We start from the raw sequence: 25,523 nt of genomic DNA on the forward strand, positions 1-25,523 counted from the left end.
ACACCAAATCTGTCCTTGACCTTGAGCCTCTGTATCCACCAATCGAGTACGTCAGGACTTTCCGTTAACAGGATGACAAGTCATCTCCCACCGTTAAAGTGGCATATGTGATCTTCTAGTCTTTCTGACACTCGTCTCTTAGATCGAAGCGTGAGCTACAACTTAAGAGTTGGGAGTTTAATGCGTAAGAAAATGTATTGCTTTTTTAATACTTGGCCATGATGATGAATTGGTGTCTATCAGTTGGTGAAGAGAGGCCAGGGATGTGTGGGGTGGGTTAGGCAGAGCTGATTGGACAGTGTAAGTAAAACTAATTCTATGGTGTTCATCCATATACTTTATTCTTGTTCCCCCTGGATAGGGTTAAAAGTTTATAGGGACTGTTTTGACCCATGTAGAGAGGCCAACGTGTTTCTGGCCTTATCATAACCCTCTAAATAGGGATGGGTGGTTTAATCACTGCCGGCGACCCTCTCTGCTCACAAAGATTAAAGAAAGTCACACAAAAAAAACAACAGGTAAAAGTGTAGATCTGGTCATTACTGTCTTTGAGGGTAAGTCATCTTGTCATCCCAAGTATGGGATCCTCGTTGCCTTGTCTCACAGACGTATGTATAGAGATGGGTTGACGCATCGCTCTTGGGGCTAGCAATGTGTGCACCTCCTCAGATACACGCACGACAAGGCCACAAGAGTGATACTGCCGTGTGTGCGTCTCTTCGGTCACACGCACGACAAGGCCACAAGAGTGATACTGCTGTGGTTGCGTCTCTTCGGTCACACGCACGACAAGGCCACAAGAGTGATACTGCTGTGGTTGCGTCTCTTCGGTCACACGCACGACAAGGCCACAAGAGTGATACTGCCGTGTGTGCGTCTCTTCGGTCACACGCACGACAAGGCCACAAGAGTGATACTGCCGTGTGTGCGTCTCTTCGGTCACATGCACGACAAGGCCACAAGAGTGATACTGCTGTGGTTGCGTCTCTTCGGTCACACGCACGAAAAGGCCACAAGAGTGATACTGCTGTGGTTGCGTCTCTTCGGTCACACGCACGACAAGGCCACAAGAGTGATACTGCCGTGTGTGCGTCTCTTCGGTCACATGCACGACAAGGCCACAAGAGTGATACTGCCGTGTGTGCGTCTCTTCGGTCACACGCACGACAAGGCCACAAGAGTGATACTGCTGTGGTTGCGTCTCTTCGGTCACACGCACGACAAGGCCACAAGAGTGATACTGCTGTGGTTGCGTCTCTTCGGTCACACGCACGACAAGGCCACAAGAGTGATACTGCCGTGTGTGCGTCTCTTCGGTCACATGCACGACAAGGCCACAAGAGTGATACTGCCGTGTGTGCGTCTCTTCGGTCACACGCACGACAAGGCCACAAGAGTGATACTGCTGTGGTTGCGTCTCTTCGGTCACACGCACGACAAGGCCACAAGAGTGATACTGCTGTGGTTGCGTCTCTTCGGTCACACGCACGACAAGGCCACAAGAGTGATACTGCCGTGTGTGCGTCTCTTCGGTCACACGCACGACAAGGACCCGAGAGTCATAATGTCCATTTTTATAGCAGATTATTGTATCGTAGATACTTAACAAGAAAACTTCATATTTCAGATGTTAAGCTTCAGTGTTTTTTAACTTCATTCCCCGAGGAAGAAGCCATTTGAGCCCACAAAAGCTTGTAAAAGTGCATGTTTCTGGCATTACACGTTTGTTTGAGCGGACTAGTGGCAGAACACCAAAGTTTGTCAGGTTCTTAGTAGTATCCATGGGAGGAAACACTCCTGTTTTCCTGCGGTTTATCTTCAGTACCTGGGAGATCGTGATCTGTCTAAGTTCAGATGTAAGTGAGACTGTGTGTAAAACAAACCTTTAAGCACGACAGTGCCCGTGTCAAGATGTTGTGAATGCTCCTGACATCTCAGTTGTAGACTACAGTTTTCAAAACGTTACACTGCTAATAGTCATTCATTGCTGATTCTGGAACTGTTGTGCTTTTCACTGTGTACATGGTCTATTGGTTTCTGATCATAGATGTTCCGAATGAGCCAAGTGAGTACGCCACAGCCGCTGTACAGATTGTAGTTGGCCAGGCTCTGCAGGGCATCCAGCCCCTCCCACAGGAGTCCCAGATTGCTGCACTGACGCATGTCCTAGGCGTGTTCATGGAAGCCTGGATGGACCATATCCTGCACCATAAAATAAGATTCAGGTGAGCAGCTTTGCCTGAGGCATTGAGATTGAATGTGTGCTGGAATTATGCCTTATATTTTAGTCATGAAACCTGTGAGTGTGTATGTATTTTATGAATGTATTTATTTTAAATATGTGTATCTGTATGTTCGATGGCATGTGTGGCTGTAGATACACATGCTCTGCTTTATCCTGCCATCTAGTGTTGGGTCGTGAGTGTTGCAAGTGTTATTTTTCTTTGAAGAAGCATTTCCAGTCATGGGATCGAGTGACTCCTCTTCTCTGTGATACTGCACATGGGCATTGAGTACTTTGTTAGATTGTTTTCTCTCTGTTGTTGGGTTTAAACGTGTATCTTCTCATGCTCTGTCTTTCGGCTCGATCCGGTCCAAACCGTTTCTCTTCTGTCTTCCGTCTTTCCAGCGGCTGTATTGTATTTCAATTGTGTTTTTCTCCTACACTCCGTGCTCGGTTCCATTTTCTCGGGTCGGGCACCAACCGTCTGCCCTTCAGAGTGTCCTAACCCATTTGGGGCCTATCTCAACACGTGGCATTAGACTATACAGGGCTGATGGAACGAACATCATTTCAATTTTGCCCTCCATGCCACTTAAAATTCCCCCACACCGACCAACATCTGGTGTACAATTTGTGCCACTCCCCCAATTACAACAAGGCTACCTGTGATGCCTGTCGGTCCTCCAGGTCGAAGAAGACCCTATGGGATTGAAGAGCTCGTTGGTTAGAGATAGTGGCCAACACTGTAGATGACACTGGGTATCTTCGGGGAAGAACATGCCCAGGACGAGGCAGAGGAAGAGGAGGACTTTTCCATTCAGGACTCCGATGTACAGTCAGACATCGAGAGCCACCAGGTGACGCCGGCGCAACCTGTAAGTAAAGTGGCCCCCGTTGCTCAGCAAAAGACTGCAAAGCAGCCCCACACAGAGATTACCAGACTGCCACCATGCCAGGGTCGGATCCGAAAAACTGTTTCCACCATTCCTCTTTGCACCAAAAATAAGCCCAAGTCGTCTTCAACCTAGACCTCCGTGCTTCGGCCCGGTACATTGCTTCGGTCTCGATCCGAAACATAGCCCGACAACTTCAGCACCGAGCTGACAGGCTTCGACTTCGATGCAGAAACCTTCCCACCACCCCAAGTCTTTGGTACGTAAAAGCACAGACTATAAGGCTTCAACTCACAGACGCGAGTCAGTCTCCAGCCACCCCTTCACTGGTGAAACCTATTTTAGAGACAGTGGACACTCGTCATTGATAAACCCACTTCCAAGAAGGAACAGGACAAATTATTGCCTCCCCACCTGTTCCCTCTAAAGAGGCAGTTATCTTTCTAAGAGGGTCAGACACTTCTCCACCTCCAAAGAAAACCTCTAAAGAAAAGGCTTCCTCTCCGCATAAGCCGTCTCCATCCCCACCTCCTTATTCTGATCCACCTTCTCCACGCCTCCTCCTGCTTCTTCTCCACCTCCATCCCCATCTCATTCACCTGCACTACGTAATGCAGCAGGGTGTACACCACAGGGCTCACCCTGATACATGGGTGAAGATTTAGGGGGTACACTTCAAGAAACAGACCCTTGGGATACATAAGAGCCGGATCCTATTTTAACCATTGATCAGATCTCTACCCTGCACGGCTCTCACCACCAGAGGATAGTACATCTTATCAACAAGTGCTAGCTCGAGCAGCCTCCTTCCACAATGTGGAAATGCATACACATCCTATTAAGCAGGATTTTCTGTTCTGACATCCACTCATAAGGACATCCAGTTCCTACCTTAGTTACCTGAGAGGCTTTGTCATGCCGATGACATTTCTACAGAGCCAGTACGATCTAGAGTTATCACCCCTAGGGCAGATAAAATCATAAGCCTGTCCCTGCGAACCCAGTGTACATAAGGTCAGTGATCCTCCAGATTCAGTTGTTGCCACCACTGCAAGAAAAACGTGCTAGTAGTCAATCTACAGGAGACTCACCCCCTCCTGATGAAGAAAGTAAAAAATTAGATGCTGCTGGCAAAAGGGTGGCTGCACAAGCAGCCAATCATTGGCGCATTGCTGGTCGGATACAACCGAGCACATTGGAACGAAAGGGAGGAACTTCTCCAATTACCCCCAGAAGAACATAAGAAAGGGGACAGCAGATAGTTGCAGAAGGACAGACTATAACTAATAATTCAATATGCTGTGACTTGGGTGCAACGGATACAGCAGCACGTGGCATTAATAACAGTGTTCTTCTAAATAGACCTGCCTGGCTTCAGTACTCCGGTTTTGAACCAGAGGTACAGCGGGCAGTGCTTACCATGCCATTCGCTAAGGAACACCTTTTCGGCCCTCAAGTGGACTCCACACTTGAGAAGTTAAAAAAAGAGACAGCGTAGGCAATGGGGCGCTACAATCTCCCACACAACGTGGTCTTTCTTGACACCCTACCTTTAGAGGGGGCTTCAGGCCCACAGCCACCCTACTTAGATGAGTTGTTTTCTCATCACATCATGGCAAATTTCATTCTGTGAAACAGCTAACAGCCGTTCCTGCTGTTATTACGACGTACTGTAGGAATAACATGGAGATCGATCCTTACTCTGAAGAATACATCTGTGAATGACCAGTACCACTATACTTGTTCCAAATAGCACGTTATTGTGCCACATTATTAGTAAATAAGGAGATCATCAGACTGAAATGTAGGATTTGTAGGGGAGTAGGTTATTATGTGCTGTGGTTGTGAGACAACACCATGTAGTGAAGTCACAATCTCTATCAGGTTCAGTTACAGAACATGCGAATCAGCCCTGGATAGCTGTGTCACAGAGCAGTCAGGCTTAATCAAAGAATACGAGTAAATTATTTAGTACCAAAACACCAGGTAAGTAAGAAACCCAATACAATACAAATACCACACTAGTTTATAAAAAATAAAGTGAAGTTGCATCTTAAAATAGTCACCAAAACAACAAAAATCAATGGAGGGAATCCGGAAATATAATGTTTCAAAGGTAAGTAGATTCTTTTTTAAAAGATGCAAGACATTTCTGTAAGCGTTTTTGCAGTCAGAAGGCAACTGGCTAGAACAGATACTTGTATTTATTTAGACGGGCCATGACAGGACAGGGGTCCATCACAGGGACCACTCTGGTCCAGGGCAACAGTAACTTCCAGCAACATTAGGGTCCTTAGTTTTCTTTGCTCCTTCAATGTGGTCCAGGAAAGAAATGGTCCTGATGCAGAGATGCTGAAGACACAGGAAAGATGCTCTGAGGTTTCCTGGGGGCTACACTGGCATCCACAAACTTCATGGGTTGTCTCTGACCTCAGGACTCAATTTCCTACAACGCGGGGGCTAGGCTTCACTCCAACTTAGGGTAGAAGTCCCACAGGCCTGAGGGCAACTTGATCAAGTCAGTACTTGGTCACCTATCAGGCACTTTAATGTCTAGCGGCTGGTAGGCATTCCAGGGGAGCTGAGCTCTCAAGAACTGTAGGGTGCCTTAGCTTTTGGCGGTCCCAAAGCTCAAAAGGAGGCTAGCCAACTAGCCTTTAGAGTCACTTCTTTTGTCCTGCCACAAGTGGAGCTCTCTTCCATGAGTGGGCAAAGACGGCTCAGTGGATGGAGTTGTCACCTCTAACTAACCAGCAGCAGAGGGACTGTCACCAGTTGCAGGGACAGTTTGCTGAACTACTTTCCCTAACAATAGGTCAGACCCAGTGTTGTGTTCATGATATAGACAGAGGTGACAGTTTACCTTGCAAGAGTAATATCTACAGGTTTGCTGACCAGGTAAAGACTAGCATCAATCTGAAGTTGCAAAGATGCTGGGGTTGGGGGTGATTGAGCCTTCCAGTATTCTTTGGGCCAGCCTAGTGATGCTGGTAACTAAATCCGACCCAAAAGATGGGGAGCCAGAGATGAGGTTCTGTGTGGACTATAGAGGACTTAATGTAGTCACCAAGACTGATGCCTACCCCACCCCGAGAGCTGATGAACTCATTGACAGGTTGGGGGCTACTAAGTACCTAAGCACCTTTGATTTGTGGTCAGGTTATTGACAGATAGCCCTTACCCAGTGTGTAAAGGAGCGGTCTGCCTTTTTAATGCCAAAAGTCCACTTTAAGTTTAGAGTGGTGCCCTGTGGCATGAGAAATACACCTGCCTCCTTCCAGAGACCGGGGAACGGGGTTCCTTCAGGTTTGTAAGTTTTCAGTGCAGCATAAATGATATTACTGTATTCAGCTCCACCATAGAAGAACACCTAACCTACCAGAAGGAAGTGGTTCGGGCCTTGCAACAGGCTGGCCTGATTATTAAAGCAAGTAGATGCTAAATAGGACAGGGGTTTGTCATGCATGTAGACCACCTGATAGGAGAAGGGCAGGTCCATCTTCTCCAGCCCAAGATTCAGACAAGTCTTGCTTGGGGGCCTCCCAAGTCTTAAACCTAGGTAAGAGCCTTTTTGTGCCTGACCGGGTGTTACATAAGGGTTGTGTAGGGGTACGGCACTATTGGGGCCCCACTGACAGAACTCACCTCTAAGAAACCAGCAAAGAAAGTCATCTGGTCTGAAGTGTCAGAAGGCCTTCGACTCCATGAAGGAACTATTGTGCAGACGCACCTGTCTACAGCACAGAGTTCTTTGTCCATCCAGATGCTTCCGAACATGATATTGGGGCAGTGTTGTCATGGGTAAATGATGAGAGCCAGGAAAAAACAGTTGCCTTTATTAGTAGCGGACTCCTTCCCCAGAGATTGGCGTTAGAGGCTATTGAGAGGGAAGTCTTTGCTGTGCTTTGGTCCCTGGAGAAGCAATGGCCCTACTTGTTTGGGACTCTTCAAAGTTCTAACCGACCACCTGCCTTTCAGGTGGCTCATGCAGCTGAGAGGAGAGAGCCCCAAACTATTGAGGTGGTCCATTTCCCTACATGGAATGGACTTTATGGAGGATCACACACCTGGGAGTGACCAAACCAGTGCAGATGGCCTTTTCAGGTTTTTCCACTTAGATAGTAAGCACTACTGGGATATGGGTTAGTTGCTTATCGCCTTTCATCTGGACGGGCTGGGTGGGGGAGGCTCCAGTAGGAAAGGACCTCTTTGGTATGACTATCCCTCCATCTTCCCCAACGTTTTTGGACTAATGCTGCTGGTTTTTCGACTCTAGTGCACTGGGCCCCAGTGCATGTGATGTGGCTCCCAAAGTATGCCTGCCTTTGGCTAATCCCCGACTGGCTCATTTAATTTGCTTAGAAGTCCCTAATATCTGGTACAAGAGGTACCCAGGGCTAGTGAGTTAAATGTCACAAGCAGACTGCAAATCTTAATTGTGCCACCACTACAGTGACAAGGTGAAAACATGACTATAGGCTTACCACTGCAGCCTCGTCGGGAAGCTTTAGACCTGCCAACTTGACATGGCAAAATAAACCCTTTAGCCAGGTCATATCTTTCCTGTTTCATATTAATAAGCCCCCCCTACGGTAGGCCTGGTAGCCCACCAGGCTCGGTGCTTAATGTTAAAAAGAAGGGCATGTTTCTTTTATACTTAGCACACCCTGACAGTGAAAACACAAAATGTACTGTAGCAAGGCCGGTTGTCCCTTTGGCTATCATGGAGTTTAACCAGAAGCCACGCTAAGTACCAGTTTTCATTTAAGGCCACCAAAGCTGTTACTCCAAGGTATTAAATTAATCTTTACAGTAAAACCGACTCATTGCTGAGACAGGATTTAAGGTAACTTTTAATACAAAGGTAACTTTAGGAAGTCACCACTTTGTTGCCCAAACCTTCGATAGCCTTTCCTGTCTATCTGCGAAAGTTGTCACCAAAACAACATGCTGCCTTTCCCGCTAGGAAGTATGAAGCCCTTCTGGGAACAGAGAACAAAGACAATTGCTGAAGGGAGGAGGTTTGACCTTCTCAAGCGGGATGACTACTGGGCGGTGGCCCAAGGTGGCCCAGCTTCTAAGAAGCCACCACCTTAATGAAGCAAATGGTGATCACACCATTGCCTGCCCGCTCTTTTGTGTAGGCAGACAGGCTGGCTTCTCTCTCGAGAGAAACTCCAATGCAGAACTTTGTTTAGTGAGTCCTCCCCTCCCATAAGTGAGAAGGTGAAATAAAAGGTCCCCAGACCCACAGTCCTGAGGTCACAACTGGACAGGAGGAAGACAGAAGGAGGACCACTCTACTGTCCTTGGACCCAGCAAGCAGAGGCTGCACCAAAGACTGGACTTCACCTGCTGCACCCAAGGGACCTGCAAATATGTCTGTGCCTGCTGTGTCCACAGATGGGAAAGAGCTCCACGTGTGCCAGGACGGAAAAAGTGACTCCTAGGACTTGGTGTCTAGCCTCATGTTCATGTTAAGAACCTACACCTGTCAAAAGCCCAGTTGCCAGGAATACCTGTCAGCCGCCGTGGGTGACGTAGTCTGAACTTTCCCGAGATGTCCCTGAGCCCGTGGAACGCATAGTCGAAGTCAAAGTGGATTGTAATCCCTCAAACAAAAGGATTTCCTTACCTGTAAGCAACCTGTGAACCTGCTGTAACAGAGAAATCAGTCGACAAGTGATGACTGGACTTGCACTGGACTCTCCAGCTACAACGTGAACATAGTCTTTAGGCCAGAGATCACTCCCTAAGTTCGTGGACCCCTGGTTAGCCTACGAGAACTCAGCCTATATCTTCAGCAGCACTGCAACCCCAGCATCCTCAGTATCCTTCATTCCCAGCATTGGCCGGACCTTTTTAAAAGAGACCAGTACATTGAGGACCATAAGACTGCTGAATACGACAGGTAAACTGTCCCCTTGGACTTGGGTGGTCCCTGTGCCTGGCCCCAGCCCTTGTGGTTAGTCTGGGAGGATTCTAACAGGTGTTTTAGCCCATTGGCTAGTAACTTCTTGCCACAATTTATTGCATCCAAAATATTTTACTTACCTTTGGAAAAAACACTTTTCCAGTTATCCTTCGTAGAATTTCGTTGTTTAGGTGTCCAAGCTAAAATGCACTCTATTGTTCTTGGATTTTTATTGTGTTAAGTTACTTATTAACTGTTTAGGTACATCTATATGCAGCGCATTTGTTCCTTTGACTAAGCCTGACTGCTCTGTGCATCAGCTATCCAGGGCTGGACTAAGGGTTTCTGTTAAAGAACCTAAGTGGACCTGTTGGAGATTGTGACGTCATTACTTGGTGATGTCTCACAACCACTCCACGTAATAATCCACTTTCCTACAGGTATCAACTTGATAGCTGTCTTGACACTATTCCCTTGTCCAGAAACTCTTGGGGTGTATGTAAACCTGAACCTAATGTCCTTCCATCCGATGATGTAGGAGGTTCTTCCTACTGTTCCTGAGGACTTGTGCATTTCATTTGCGCCGACTGCACAGTGTGTTCAAGATGTAGCCAAGGAGATATTGTACTCATGCTGGATTGAGCAGTTTGGAATCCTGTACAGTGCAATCACTTCAAGACATGCCTGGATCACTCTTCAGGATTTTCTTTCGCTGTCCAGGCTACACTGATGGACGTGCCCTTCGACGGCACTCCGCTCTACGGTGACGAGGCCAGTTCCACTTTGAGGAAGTTGAAGCAACGCTGTACTTTGCCATGCTCATTAGCCGTTTCCCTAATGTAAGGAAATGCCTCCTTAACATGGTTACCCCCTGACTTTTTGCCTTTGCTGATGCCAAGTTATGATTTGAAAGTGTGCTGAGGCCTGCTAACCAAGCCCCAGCACCAGTGTTCTTTCCCTAACCTGTACCTTTGTTTCCACAATTGGCACACCCTGGCATCCAGGTAGGTCCCTTGTAACTGGTGCCCCTGGTACCAAGGGCCCTGATGCCAGGGAAGGTCTCTAAGGGCTGCAGCATGTCTTATGCCACCCTGGGGACCCCTCACTCAGCACAGACACACTGCTTGCCAGTTTGTGTGTGCTGGTGGGGAGAAAATGACTAAGTCGACATGGCACTCCCCTCAGGGTACCATGCCAACCTCACACTGCCTATGGCATAGATAAGTCACCCCTCTAGCAGGCCTTACAGCCCTAAGGCAGGGTGCACTGTACCATAGGTGAGGGCATAGGTGCACGAGAACTATGCCCCTACAGTGTCTAAGCAAAATCTTAGACATTGTAAGTGCAGGGTAGCCATAAGAGTATATGGTCTGGGAGTTTGTCAAACATGAACTCCACAGCACCATAATGGCTACACTGAAAACTGGGAAGTTTGGTATCAAACTTCTCAACACAATAAATGCACACTGATGCCAGTGTACATTTTATTGTAAAATACACCCCAGAGGGCAGCTTAGAGATGCCCCCTGAAAACATACCCGACTTCCAGTGTGGGCTGACTAGTTTTACCAGCCTGCCACACACCAGACATGTTGCTGGCCACATGGGGAGAGTGCCTTTGTCCCTCTGTGGCTAGTAACAAAGCCTGTACTGTGTGGAGGTGCTTCTCACGTCCCCCTGCAGGAACTGTAACACCTGGCGGTGAGCCTCAAAGGCTCACCCCCTTTGTTACAGCGCCCCAGGGCACTCCAACTAGTGGAGATGCCGGCCCCTCCGGCCACGGCCCCACTTCTGGCGGCAAGGCCAGAGGAGATAATGAGAAAAACAAGGAGTCGTCACTGGCCAGTCACGACAGCCCCTAAGGTGTCCTGAGCTGAGGTGACTCTGACTTTTAGAAATCCTCCATCTTGCAGATGGAGGATTCCCCCAATAGGATTAGGGATGTGCCCCCCTTCCCTCTGGTCACCCTCAGGGCTAGTAGCCATTGGCTACTAACCCCCCAGACCTAAACACACCCGGCTCCCAGACCTAGCAAGATAGATTCCTGCAACCTGAAGACGAAGAAGGACTGCTGACCTGAAAGCCCTGCAGAGAGGACGGAGACACCAACTGCTTTGGCCCCAGCCCTACCGGCCTGTCTCCCCACTTCAAGAAAAACTGCAACAGCGACGCGTTCCACAGGGTCCAGTGACCTCTGAAGCCTCAGAGGACTACCCTGCATCTAAAAGGACCAAGAACTCCCAAGGACAGCGGCTCTGCTCCAAAGAAGAAACATCTTTGCAACAAAGAAGCAACTTTTAAAGACCACACGTTTCCTGCCGGAAGTGTTAGACTTTGCACTCTGCACCCGACGCCCCCGGCTCGACCTGCGGAGAAACAACACTACAGGGAGGACTCCCCGGTGACTGCGAGCCAGTGAGTAGCCAGAGTTGACCCCCCTGAGCCCCCCCCCCCCCAGCGACGCCTGCAGAGGGAATCCCGAGGCTCCCCCTGACCGCGACTGCCTGCTTCTAAGAACCCGACGCCTGGTAAGTACACTGCACCCGCAGCCCCCAACCTGAAGGATCCGACCTCCAGTGCAGAAGCGACCCCCAGGTGGCCCTCTCCCTTGCCCAGGTGGTGCCTACCCCGAGGAGCCCCCCCCCCCCTTGCCTGCCTGCTTTGCTGAAGAGACCCCTGTTTGTAAATCTTGAACCTGTGGTTCTTAAAATAAACTAAGAAAATATATTTTTCTATACAAAAACCTATTGGCCTGGAGTTAAGTCTTTGAGTGTGTGTTCCTCATTTATTGCCTGTGTGTATGTACAACAAATGCTTAACACTACCCTTTGATAAGCCTACTGCTCGACCACACTACCACAAAATTGAGCATTAGAATTCTCTCTTTTTGCCACTATCTTACCTCTAAGTGGAACCCTTGGAGTCTGTGCACAGTATCTCTTACTTTGAGATAGTGCATACAGAGCCAACTTCCTACACCTAATTTGTGCCAATTGTTCCTGCGGTCGCAGAAGCTCCAGTGCAACTCTAGGAATCTTCCTTTCCATCAGAGTCATCCGTGGCAACCCCTTCATCATCCCAACCAAAACCTTCAGCGCTCCAAGGGCAGAGCCGATGTACATTCTGAGGCAGCAGTACTCTTTCACTTCCTGCTATAACAGTAACACAACAAAACGTTGTTACTTCATCTTTGTGCAAATGTGTTGGAAGCTTGCTTTTTATATAGAGTACCAAAAAGCGGTATGCTGTGTAAAGAGTCCAGGTATCCTTTATAAGTGGACAAGGGCTTGCTCTACCAATCCGAAGGTGCTCGATCTGGGGTAGTGTGGTCGAGCAGCCTTAGGCTTATCAAAGGGGACATCTGCAAACACACACACAGTCAATAAATGATACACCTACTCACAAAAAGGAGATCCACATCACTTTAGAAAAATAACACATTTTTATATATTTTTGACACCAAGGAGTTCGTAATTGGGTAAGTTCTTTTCAAGTTATCACTCTTTAAGTAGACAGAAGTACACTTGCATTGACAAACACTGTACTGTTATCCTATGGGGAATAAACATGTACTGCATAGGGTCCCTTAGGAACGACTTAGAGGACTGTTCTCTGGGACTTAAGGTCAGTATGGGGCAAGGTCCAAGGCACCATTAACAGGTCATATTGGGTGGCAATGTGGCGTCCGGGTGCAGAGACGCTTTTCAGCATTGGTTGCCCCATTGATTTCAATGGGAAAATGGTCCTAATGAAGAGAGGATTCATGTAAGGACTGGGGGGCCAGTCCAGTGGAACCCACAAGGGGGACTCTGTTCTCAAGGATCCCCGACACCCAGGGACACGCGTTGTTCCATTGCAATTTGGGCTGTGAGGCTCCGAAAGCAGTGGTGGTTTGTCAGGTGGGGTCACACTGTGGGAAACACTTGCGGTTTCTGTGTTCCCTGCAATAGAGTCTAGAGGCAGGGACTGGGGGTCTGGTCTGACCAAATCCAAAGGGAGTCTCAGCTCTCGAGGGTCTCAGGACTGTTGGCCCACTTCTGCTCGGACTGGGAGGCTCGGTGTAGTGGTGCTTTTTAGTGTCGGGTTTGCGGTGGTCACATTCTCTTCAGGTTCTTGCTTTCCTGCAGAAAGAGGCTACAGGTGGAGACTGGGGGTCCAGACTGATTAAACCTAAATGGGGGCTCAACTTTTGAGAGTCCCTGCTCTTCAGGTGCACCGTTGATTCACTTGCACTTGGGCTGTGTGCAATGTTGTTCTGTCTAGCGGGGTAGTGCTGGCAGAGGGTCTCTCTGTCTTTTGGGGGTGGCTTCAGGGGGCAGGGGAGTAGTTCTGCTACTCCAGAGCAGATGCTGGCTGTTTCTCGAAGTGCTGGCAGCCCTCCCAGGCTTTTGGAGGCTGGTCAGCTGCAGGATGAGCCGTCTTTTGCGCAATTGTCTGGGACAGCAGGCTGGCCGGCAGGGCTGGCTCCAAGTCAGTCGCTACTCCTCTGTTGTTGCTTCTCATGGCTCTTTGGTGTCCTTCTTCTTCTTGGGTCAGTAGAATCTGCTTTCCTGGTGTCATGGGCTACCCTAAATACTAGATTTAGGGGTGTTACAGGAAGTGAAAGGTAGTAGCTAATGGGCTCCTTACTCTTGGGGTCAATACACCCCATATATGACCTCTACCCGGGAAGAGGGCATAACCCTTACCCAGGATTCCTAATTCTGCCATCACCAGGATGGTGAACTTTTCCTAGAGTGGGACGCAGCTCACCTCAGGGGTGTGTCCGACCTGGTTGTACTTCCTGTCCTGGTTGTACTTCCTGTCCTCCTAGCATGGCCAATTTCCCGTCTGTCCTGGTGCCAAATGGACCTGCAGCGCCAACACCTTTTTGTAGTTCTGACGCTACTTCTACCCTGTTTGTTCTGCTAAACTCAGTTGAGATCGAACTGATGATCCGCACCTTTAGTACGCAAGGTCTGGTAACAATACCAGTTTGCTCTGTCGTCTTTTTAGGCTTGTGAATCAAATAATGAAGTCCCAGGACCGGTTCTGGTTCCAGTTTCAGGAATGGCCGGATTTTCTGAACTTTGCCCTCACGAAAGTAGCAGAATGGGCCAGCAAGCCCCTGATCCTCCTTTCCCTAGACGCAGAAAAAGCGTTCGACAGTGTAGATTAGGCGTATCTCCCCAAACTCTTGGCTAAACTCCATATAGGCCCCAAATTGGTACCATATCAAAGCCAACTTTTGTCGGCCTACAGCAAAACTGAAGATCAATGGCACCCTCTCCCCGACTGTCTCTCTCACAAGAGGGACTCGCCAAGGTTTCCTCCTTTCTCCCTCTATTTTCGCACTGTCTATGGACCTCAGTGGCTAGAATCCAGAACAACCCCAACATCCAGGGCATCAAGGTGGGGGACGGAGAGCACAAATTGGCTTCATTTGTCAACAATGTTCTGTGCTTCCTCACACGTACTTTAACCTCGCTACCAGCATTAATGAAGGAACTAGATGCTTTTTCTGAAATTTGTGGCTTCAAAGTAAACTTTGCAAAATCTTGGGGTATGGGAGTGGCGGATACACAAGGCGACCTAGAACATCCTGTACGACGGGCAGGGTTCCAATGGGACACGCGCACTATTACTTATTTAGGTATCCAACTTGCCTCAAGCACCTCAGACCTATACCAAGACAAAATTCCTTCCTTGTTAATTGCCCCTTTTAAAGACCTCTACCGTTGGGGTAAGATAGAAATTTCCTGGATGGGCAGGCCCACCTGCTTCAAGACAAATCTTTTGCCTAGCCTTCTATGCGTCCTCCAGACCGTTCCTTATTCTATTCCTCACCCAACGTTGATCTATATCCGTACAAAAATGTTTAGCTTTGTCGATGGCAACAAATCTCACTATTCTCTTGTTATATTCTTGCACTCACACCCGCCAAGAAACATGCCTACTTGATACAGTGGGAGAGGGAAAAAGGAACTGAAATCCCTGAAGCCACATGGTGCTCCATATGGAACGAGCGTCTGCCTCATCATTATGTCTTAAACATAGAGAAAATGCCTACAAACGAGTTACCCATTGGTATATGACTGTATACTGTATACTGTACGTTTACAAAGAATGTTTGGGAGTTCTGGAAGGTGTGTGGGGAACGGGGGGCACCTTTCTACACACCTGGTGGGTTTGCCCTATAATACAATACTTTTGGGAAGTAAACAACAATCCACAAACTTTACAGTGCCATGTGACCCTTTATTGGTCCTGCTGGGAGATCCCGGCGCGGAGAGGGCTCTTCCCACAACCACCTCCAGAGGCCGATTTTTATCATTCCTCCTACTAGCGGCATGCCCTGTATCGCCCAAATGTGTAAACAGCCATACACCCCCACCATTAATCTGTGGTGGAGCAAGGTTTGGAACGTATGCCATGGAGAAGCTCACGGCAGTGCTTAGAGACAAGCAGGCCAAATTTAAGACCATTTAACACCCCTTCTTTACTTACATCCACCATCAAGGTAGGTTGGGGGCCTGCATCTCACCATGTCTAGGACTCTCTGAGTCTCCGTCATGTGGGTTCTTTTATCCCCGGAGTAGACGGAAGACTCTTCTCAAAATGACCACATCACAGTTGGCCCTAGAAAAGAGCCTTGACCCTCCCTAATACACCAACCCAAACACATTGGAATAGCTGACCTCTTAGAGGCCTATGTTTTTCACTCTGGGTATAGGGGGAACAGTCGGACAACTTTGGACCTGCTCCTATTCCGCCCGATCTCCACTGCCCAATGTTGAATTATGTTGTAACTTGTAATGATACACGCCTTCTTGTTTTACTTGGGTTACTGATTCACTGATTCACATTGATGTATGCTGGATACCTTGATCAATGTGTCTTGTTTGTTAACTATTAAAATGCAAAACAAAGCCTATTAAACAAAAAGTAGATTGTGCCAAATGTACGGCACCTAACCAAATAGATGTGGGGTAGATGTAGAGGACACATACACCTCTGAAATTTGAGAGCAAAGATTTAACAGCCTCGACCAGAAGTTACTTGCTAAATTCAAGTAAAAACATTTAAAAAGCCTAGTTCTTGTCCTGGAACCTCACACTCCAGGAAACAACCTAATCAAAGTGGAATAAAAAAAGGCAACTGAAATAATTTTGCCGTCATATAATTTCTTCATCATAATACCTGTCAAGGATCCGAGCCTCCATGAGAACCCTGACTGATATAGGCATCCCGGAAATTAGGAGCGAGTGTAACAGCCTTCAGCACCAGCTCCTCCTGGGTACCTTTAGTAAAACCATGAACAGGCAAGCGCCAGATCAACGCTTGTTTCTATTAAATCAGTGTCTCCATTAGACCCCGTCCACCTCTTTTCTTGCACAGACTAACAGAAAAATGAGCCATCCTATAAGAGACCGGTGCGGTCTGTATTTGGTTAAGGCTTTAGTGCCTACGGTCAGTAAACAGACTTTTGTGATTAATGCAAACCATGGCAACTTTACCTTTTTTCTTCCTACTTCTTTTCTGGCCCATGTAATAGAAAACTAAGCCACCATATAACTTCCACATTCATTAACGATATCCGGGTTCTCAACCCTGCTCGAGCAGGACTTGCACCTCTGCGTGCAATGGAGGATGTATTCATCCCTGTTGTGGAAAAGCCTTGGGTGTTTTAGGATAAGGGTGCTGCTGCGGTCCCGAATCTCTTAGACCTGTTAGCGACCTTCGACGCCGTGCTGCGTTCTGCACTACTTACCTAACTCTGAGTTCAGAGATCCCTCAAGGACTCAAGCGATTGTCTTCTTTTATCACTGGGTGTACAGTGGTGCGTCCCTCCCCCTTGTCACTCTCACGTGTAGTGCTCCTTGAGACTCCTCCCGCATCCCTAATTTATTCAGACTCTATGATGCACCCTGTCTATACTGATTTGAACCTTCAGCTTTTCATGAAAGTTCTACGCCAGTGCTATGCTACGCAGATAATTCTGCTTTTGGACGATGTAAGAGAAAGGTTAAAACATGTGGCCCTAGTTCTGTATCTTAGGAATCCAGCTAGCTGGAACGAAATCCGGTTCTGCACACCCAGAAGGCATTATCTCCAGGCCAAAGAATATCTTTTGTGTGTGTTCACCTTGCCTAGCAGTGCCGTTGCCCTCTGTGTCCATCCTTCCAGGACGTCAGGATCATGAATGAGCCTCTTTACTTTAGCCATGATGGCCAAGTTCAGCATTTTTATAACTGTCCCAAAAAATTATCATGATATCTCTGTCAAAAGCTTTCTTAGGGTCACAGGAGAACTCTCGTAAAAATGTATAATCTCAGGTTCAGTTTTGGGAGTTGTTGAGTCCTTGACCCAAGGGGTATGGGACATGACGCCAAAAGTGGGTCTGCAAACGAGCTGCATTCTTCAGGGATTGAATCCATTCTGAGAATACAAGATGCATGGTACCCTCAGAATCAAACATACCCTCTAGCAGTACGGGAACCACGAGACCGCTGTCCTTCCACAGCTGTTAACTCGTTTGTCCGGGGTCTTTTTCGGTTGTGCACAGTCCGTCCTTTCTTTGGAAAATAGGATGATCACAGGTGTGCCTCTTTTTATATGATCACCCCCCCAAGTTGTTTGACTGATTTTGCTGGTTTTTCGACTCTGAGGGTACACTGAGGCCTGCTAACCAGACCTCAGTGCTAGTGCTCGACCCCAAAACATGTACGTTATATTGGCTGTACCCAGTTGGCATAAGCTAACTTACATGTCCCTAGTATATGGTACCCAGGGCCTGTTAGAGAGTCACCCAGGGATTGCAGCAGTGGTTGTGCCCCCCTGAATATGACAAAGGTAAAACAAGACTCCGCGCCCCTCATTACAGAGCAGTTTCAAGCGGCTGCCTGGTTCTGCCATTTAAAGCTGTGGCAAGGTTGACCGTCCCCCTGAAACTTGTGTAAGTGACCCCTGTGGCAGGACTACCGAGCCCTAAGGCACGGTGCAGCATATCTCAAGGATAGAACATGTATTTTACGTGTTCTGGCAGTAAAAATGCGAACCTGTTACTGTGGAAAGACTTGGTCACCCCGTTGGCGAGTACAGGGTTACACGCCGACCCCTCAGTTGTGCTAAATCCTGAAAGCTGCAGCCAAAGTTGAAACCCCAGGGTATCAAACAGCTTGTTGCATTAAGCTCGACTTGATCCTCAAGTCATAATGAATGTAACAAGTTGACAGTGTGCAAGTTTTACAAAGTGGCCACTTTGTTGCCTTCAGCCTCCTTTTCACGTAATAGTTACACAAGGAGCCTGACCCGGAGAAAGCTTTCTTCTCTCCTAGGGAGACGTGCTAACGACTGCCATGAAAGGAGACAATAGGGGCCTGCACTGAAGAGAGGTGTAATCTCCCCCTTCAGGAAGCCACATAGGTGTTGGCCCAAAAGGCGAGCTTCAAATCCGAAGACTCCTTTAAAGGGCACATGGGGAACACTTAGGAGAGGGGCAGCCCCGTCGTTTAGGCAGACTAGCTGGCACCGGGGAAGGAATAAGAAAACCTGTTGTCAAGCCGGTTTTTCCTGACCTAATAGTCCTCTAGGTAGTCGCACCTCTGGGTTGGGCTAAGGATCGCTGGACGCCAAGAGAAAGGTTCTGCCATGTTGGGAGTGGGCAGAATGGTGCATCTTGGAGTAGCCAGATACCACTCTTCCAGGAAGTGGTTATCAGGAGGGAGGGAACCTATTGGCCCATTATCTACTGACCGCCTGTACCCTGAGGGCACTTTCTCAACATAGATTGGGCATCCCCGTCACCCAGAACTCAGATCTTGACTGGAAGAAGAACCGGTGAAGTACTGCCCTGCTGCACCGTCGAACCAGCAACAAGAGGCTACATCGGTGTGGATTGCATGTGCTGAATCTGGTGGCTAGCAAAGAAGAGGGACTGTTCCTGCTGTGTCCTGCTCATGGAGAAGTCTTCTCTGGAGCCCAGGCAAAGCAAAGATACTCCATGGGTCAGTTTGCTGTCATCCTATTAACAACACAGGGCCACAATAGCTGAGAAGATTGATGGGATGTATAGGTAGCCCAGAATCTTCAGATCGGCGCCGTGTAGCACCAGAGACCAGGACCCTTTATTGAAAGTTGCAACCAAATTCGCCGAGCCCAACAGAGTGGTCGGAGTGCAACTTGGTCACCCAGAAGCTGAGTTATCACCCTGGGAAGAAATTGGCTGTGACCATGATAGCGGGCAGCAGGACTTCTACCAGCACTGATAGGACTTGGAGGGACGTCGACCCTGTGGCCAGGACCACCCCTCTCGCTTCATGCACCGAGGAGTAGCCCATTGGCTACCAACCATATCCTGCTCTTAGGGCATTTTCTGAGTAGGACACCCATGGCATCTCAAACTCAGATATCGATTGGATTGGAAGAAGGGCTGTCCAGCTGCACCGTGGAACCAGCAAAGAGGAACTGCACCGGAGTGGACTGCACCTGGTGACTAGCCAATGAGAGAGGGAATGTGCCTGTTGTGTCCTGCTTGAGGAGAAGCCGTCTCCAGAGCCCAGCCAAAGCCAAGAGACAGCAAGGGTCAGTGATCGGGCCGCCTGCTGACAGCACAGGGACACAACAGCTGAGATGCCTGCTGGGGCAAGTTGGTAGCTCAAAGTCTTCACCCCGCCACCAACCTCCAACATACAGCACCTGGGACCAGGACCTGGCACAAAAGTTGAAGCCAAGTTTGTTGCACCCTTCGACTCAGGAAGGATTGGCCTGTCACCGCAATACTGGGCAACCGGTAGTCCAGTGGGGCTTGGGCTTCTGCCAGCACCAAGAAGACTTTGTGGGATGTCGGCACTGTAACCTTGACTTCCTCACCCCTTTCGTGGAATAAGGAGAAGTCGCAGAAACCCCCCGTTGCCCGCATCACACCTGCAACATCCTTTGAGCATCTTCAACATCCTTCATCCCTTGCATTAGGACCCCTTCCATAGGAAACCATTGGAAACCTTGAGCATCTTCAGCGTCCTTCATCCCTTGCATCAGGACCAGTCTTCAGGAATCCAATGTAAACTTTGAGCATCCTCACCGTCCTTCATCCCTTGCATCAGGACCACGCCACAGGAATCCATTGCAAACCTTGAGCATCTTCAGCGTCCTTCATCCCTTGCATCAGGACCATTCCATAGGAATCCATTGCAAACCTTGAGCATCTTCAGCATCCTTCATCCCTTGCATTGGGACCACTTCCATAGGAAAGCCCTTCAAAGGATCAAAGTGCCTGGAACTGGCTCAGGACTGCTCCTCCTGCTGAGGCAGCTGATTCTGAGGACCTTGTGTGTACCCTTGACTTGCTTCCTACTGCAGTGGGTCGCCTAAAGTGATTCTAAGTGACCGCATTACAGCTAGCCCAAACTTTTTGATGAAAAGCTTTCTAAGTGTCAAATTTGGTGAATTTGTCAGTGCGTGAAATGCTTTGATTTACTATACCTTGTAAATTCTCTAGCTTCAAAACATTCCAGTGGGTCTTTTTAGTTGTGGTGTCTCAAAATGCATAAAATACAGTCCATTTTATAAATTCATGTTGGATTTCTTGAGTGTCTTGTCAAATTTCTTCTTCAGTTGTTTTGGTGCTGTTTAAATGCTTTACAACTTTTCCTTTGTGTGAGCCTTGCTGCTCAGAGCCGCAGCCACCCAGGGTTGAGCTCAAGGTCTGACAAACAAAACCCACTGGTCCTAAAGGATTTGGTAACGTATTACACAGTGAGGCCGCATAACCACACCACATAATGCACCCCATCTCCTCACAACCGGTGGTATGACAACGGACACAAGTTTAGCTGTGGCCTATTGGTCTTAATTAAGGTGTAACGTAATAGTGGTTCTGCCTGTCTTGGAAAAGTCAATAATGAGGCTCTTTGTTGTATCCGTCACTTGGTGTCTGTAGTCATGAGTGAGATTTTCCAAGTATTTTCTGGACAACGGAGATCCATGCTTGTCTGGGGGACACATCAGACGAATCTATGAAAAACACCTTTGGGAAACTAGATTTTTTTCTCTCATAAAAAATAAAACGTAAATTTGACAATCAAATATGTGCTGTGTGATAGTGCACATGGGTGGAAATACGCAGTTTAAAAATATTTATTATGGAGAACTAAGACGAGTATATTTTCAATGCCCTTGGTCCTTCCCACTAGTCCACTTCATTGCCTGTTCCCAGTTAAGACGCCGTTTTGGGCCTCACAAAAGCCATTTTTAACCACATTACTTTCTCAGAGAACCTTATGATGATAGATAAGAAGTAGAGAGAGTTTGGACCCCGTCTCAATCATGTTTATTCCAGGTGTTTATATTGCTTCCGTACGCTGCCTTCCTGCCACATTGTTGAACATGAAGTCCAAGTCCTATAGTAGCCAAAACCTACCCTTGATTGCTTGCACGGCAGATGAAGGGCCTGATTTACATATTGGCGGACACATTACTCCGTCACAGTGCTGACGGATTTCCTGTCCGCCGAAATCTAAGTCACATTATACTTTATGGGACTTCGATTTCAGCGGGTGGGAAATCCAGCACTGTTGTAACAGAGTAACCTCTCCGCCAATATCTGAATTAGGCCCCACGTCTCTGTCAGGAGACCTTCTTTGATAGTTGCAAAAAGTGTCTATCCTGCCTGTGAGAAGGTAGCCTCTTTCTAGCCTTGTTACCCCCACTTTTGGCCTGTTTGTGAGTGTATGTCAGGGTGTTTTGTCACTGTTTTCACTGTCTCACTGGGATCCTGATAGCCAGGCCTCAGTGCTCATAGTGAAAACACCATGTTTTCAGTATGGTTGTTATGTGTCAATGGGATCCTGCTGGTCAGGACCCCAGTGCTCATAGGTTTGTGGCCTATATGGATGTGTCACTGGGACCCTGTCACACAGGGCCCCAGTGCTCATAGGTGTGCATGTATATGTTCCCTGTGTGGTGCCTAACTGTCTCACTGAGGCTCTGCTAACCAGAACCTCAGTGGTTATGCTCTCTCATTACTTTCAAATTGTCACTGACAGGCTAGTGACCATTTTTACCAATTTACATTGGCTTACTGGAACACCCTTATAATTCCCTAGTATATGGTACTGAGGTACCCAGGGTATTGGGGTTCCAGGAGATCCCTATGGGCTGCAGCATTTCTTTTGCCACCCATAGGGAGCTCTGACAATTCTTACACAGGCCTGCCACTGCAGCCTGAGTAAAATAACGTCCACGTTATTTCACAGCCATTTTACACTGCACTTAAGTAACTTATAAGTCACCTATATGTCTAACCTTTACCTGGTAAATGTTAGGTGCAAAGTAACTTAGTGTGAGGGCACCCTGGCACTAGCCAAGGTGCCCCCACATTGTTCAGAGCCAATTCCCTGAACTTTGTGAGTGCGGGGACACCATTACACGCGTGCACTACATATAGGTCACTACCTATATGTAGCTTCACAATGGTAACTCCGAATATGGCCATGTAACATGTCTATGATCATGGAATTGCCCCCTCTATGCCATCCTGGCATAGTTGGCACAATCCCATGATCCCAGTGGTCTGTAGCACAGACCCTGGTACTGCCAAACTGCCCTTCCTGGGGTTTCACTGCAGCTGCTGCTGCTGCCAACCCCTCACACAGGCATCTGCCCTCCTGGGGTCCAGCCAGGCCTGGCCCAGGATGGCAGAACAAAGAACTTCCTCTGAGAGAGGGTGTGACACCCTCTCCCTTTGGAAAATGGTGTGAAGGCAGGGGAGGAGTAGCCTCCCCCAGCCTCTGGAAATGCTTTGTTGGGCACAGAGGTGCCCAATTCTGCATAAGCCAGTCTACACCGGTTCAGGGACCCCTTAGCCCCTGCTCTGGCGCGAAACTGGACAAAGGAAAGGGGAGTGACCACTCCCCTGACCTGCACCTCCCCTGGGAGGTGTCCAGAGCTCCTCCAGTGTGCTCCAGACCTCTGCCATCTTGGAAACAGAGGTGCTGCTGGCACACTGGACTGCTCTGAGTGGCCAGTGCCACCAGGTGACGTCAGAGACTCCTGCTGATAGGCTCCTTCAGGTGTTAGTAGCCTATCCTCTCTCCTAGGTAGCCAAACCCTCTTTTCTGGCTATTTAGGGTCTCTGTCTCTGGGGAAACTCTAGATAACGAATGCATGAGCTCAGCCGAGTTCCTCTGCATCTCCCTCTTCACCTTCTGATAAGGAATCGACCGCTGACCGCGCTGGAAGCCTGCAAACCTGCAACATAGTAGCAAAGATGACTACTGCAACTCTGTAACGCTGATCCTGCCGCCTTCTCGACTGTTTTCCTGCTTGTGCATGCTGTGGGGGTAGTCTGCCTCCTCTCTGCACCAGAAGCTCCGAAGAAATCTCCCGTGGGTCGACGGAATCTTCCCCCTGCAACCGCAGGCACCAAAAAGCTGCATTTCCGGTCCCTTGGGTCTCCTCTCAGCACGACGAGCGAGGTCCCTCGAATCCAGCGACACCGTCCAAGTGACCCCCACAGTCCAGTGACTCTTCAGCCCAAGTTTGGTGGAGGTAAGTCCTTGCCTCACCTCGCTGGGCTGCATTGCTGGGAACCGCGACTTTGCAAGCTTCTCCGGCCCCTGTGCACTTCCGGCGGAAATCCTGTGTGCACAGCCAAGCCTGGGTCCACGGCACTCTAACCTGCATTGCACGACTTTCTAAGTTGGTCTCCGGCGACGTGGGACTCCTTTGTGCAACTTCGGCGAGCACCGTTTCACGCATCCTCGTAGTGCCTGTTTCTGGCACTTCTCCGGGTGCTACCTGCTTCAGTGAGGGCTCCTTGTCTTGCACGACGTCCCTTCTCTCTGCAGGTCCAATTTGCGACCTCCTGGTCCCTCCTGGGCCCCAGCAGCGTCCAAAAACGCCAAACGCACGATTTGCGTGTAGCAAGGCTTGTTGGCGTCCATCCGGCGGGAAAACACTTCTGCACGACTCTCCAAGGCGTGGGGGATCCATCCTCCAAAGGGGAAGTCTCTAGCCCTTGTCGTTCCTGCAGTATTCACAGTTCTTCAGCCTAGTAAGAGCTTCCTTGCACCAACCGCTGGCATTTCTTGGGCATCTGCCCATCTCCGAGCTGCTTGTGACTTTTGGACTTGGTCCCCTTGTTCCACAGGTACCCTCAGTCAGGAATCCATCGTTGTTGCATTGCTGATTTGTGTTTTCCTTGCATTTTCCCTCTAACACGACTATTTTGTCCTTAGGGGAACTTTGGTGCACTTTGCACTCACTTTTCAGGGTCTTGGGGAGGGTTATTTTTCTAACTCTCACTATTTTCTAATAGTCCCAGCGACCCTCTACAAGGTCACATAGGTTTGGGGTCCATTCGTGGTTCACATTCCACTTTTGGAGTATATGGTTTGTGTTGCCCCTATCCCTATGTTTCCCCATTGCATCCTATTGTAACTATACATTGTTTGCACTGTTTTCTAAGACTATACTGCATATTTTTGCTATTGTGTATATATATCTTGTGTATATTTCCTATCCTCTCACTGAGGGTACACTCTAAGATACTTTGGCATATTGTCATAAAAATAAAGTACCTTTATTTTTAGTATAACTGTGTATTGTGTTTTCTTATGATATTGTGCATATGACACTAAGTGGTACTGTAGTAGCTTCACACGTCTCCTAGTTCAGCCTGAGCTGCTTTGCTAAGCTACCATTATCTATCAGCCTAAGCTGCTAGACACCCTATACACTAATAAGGGATAACTGGGCCTGGTGCAAGGTGCAAGTACCCCTTGGTACTCACTACAAGCCAGTCCAGCCTCCTACACTGCCTAGCCGAGGTGGTGGGTCTGGAACACTATAACAGGAGAGAAACTTGTTTTCTTTTCCTCTTCCTCTTTTCTTTTGAACAAAAAAAAGATGTTTCTAAATGTATTGGTTCTTTATTTAGTGTGCCCGTCTTATTTGACCTGAGCCAATATTTTTATAGCCTTCAGGGAGCCTTACAGCTGAAGCAGGACTTTGACATGGTACGGCATGTGATCCAGTCGCAGGATTCCAACCTATCTCAGGACGTAAGACAAGCAGTTTTGTCCCACAGAGTGTTCCAGCATGCAGATAACGCCATCATATGCCTGTTGCAGCAGCCGACCAGCAAGACGTACATGCCCTCAGAAGCCTGGCACCCTTTCCGAAACTGCTGTGAGTAGGATGCCCTTACAAACCTGCACATTTCTTCATAATCTACTATTTTTGCCTTTGGTGGTACTTACCTGAACTACAGTGAATATATATATATCTTTACCATGCTGAAGTCCGATATCAATGCCTTAGAAAGTACTCGAAAACTAATCGCAGTGAGTATGTCCTTGCCAAACTCCAATCCACTATTCATGTCTTTAATGGTACACTCGGGAACTGCAGTGAGTGTACAACCTTACCACACCACCCTACTTTACTTCACTTTACGCTATGACACTCCACTCCACTCTACTACACTGTACTCCACTCTGCTCCACTCCAT

At 48.3% G+C, this 25,523-nt stretch overlaps 1 protein-coding gene across 1 annotated transcript in view; it reads left to right on the forward strand.

Annotated features, from left to right (window-relative positions):
* CCDC142 (coiled-coil domain containing 142) overlaps positions 1-25,523 on the forward strand; it is a 104,429-nt gene that overhangs the window by 61,720 nt on the left and 17,186 nt on the right. The window contains exons 10-11 of the mRNA XM_069205747.1: positions 2,048-2,225; positions 24,990-25,201. Of these exons, the coding sequence (XP_069061848.1) occupies positions 2,048-2,225; positions 24,990-25,201 (390 nt within the window). The remainder of the gene's footprint in view (positions 1-2,047; positions 2,226-24,989; positions 25,202-25,523) is intronic.

This window comes from Pleurodeles waltl, chromosome 1_1, assembly GCF_031143425.1.
Source record: "Pleurodeles waltl isolate 20211129_DDA chromosome 1_1, aPleWal1.hap1.20221129, whole genome shotgun sequence".
Classification (NCBI taxonomy): Eukaryota; Metazoa; Chordata; class Amphibia; order Caudata; family Salamandridae; genus Pleurodeles; species Pleurodeles waltl.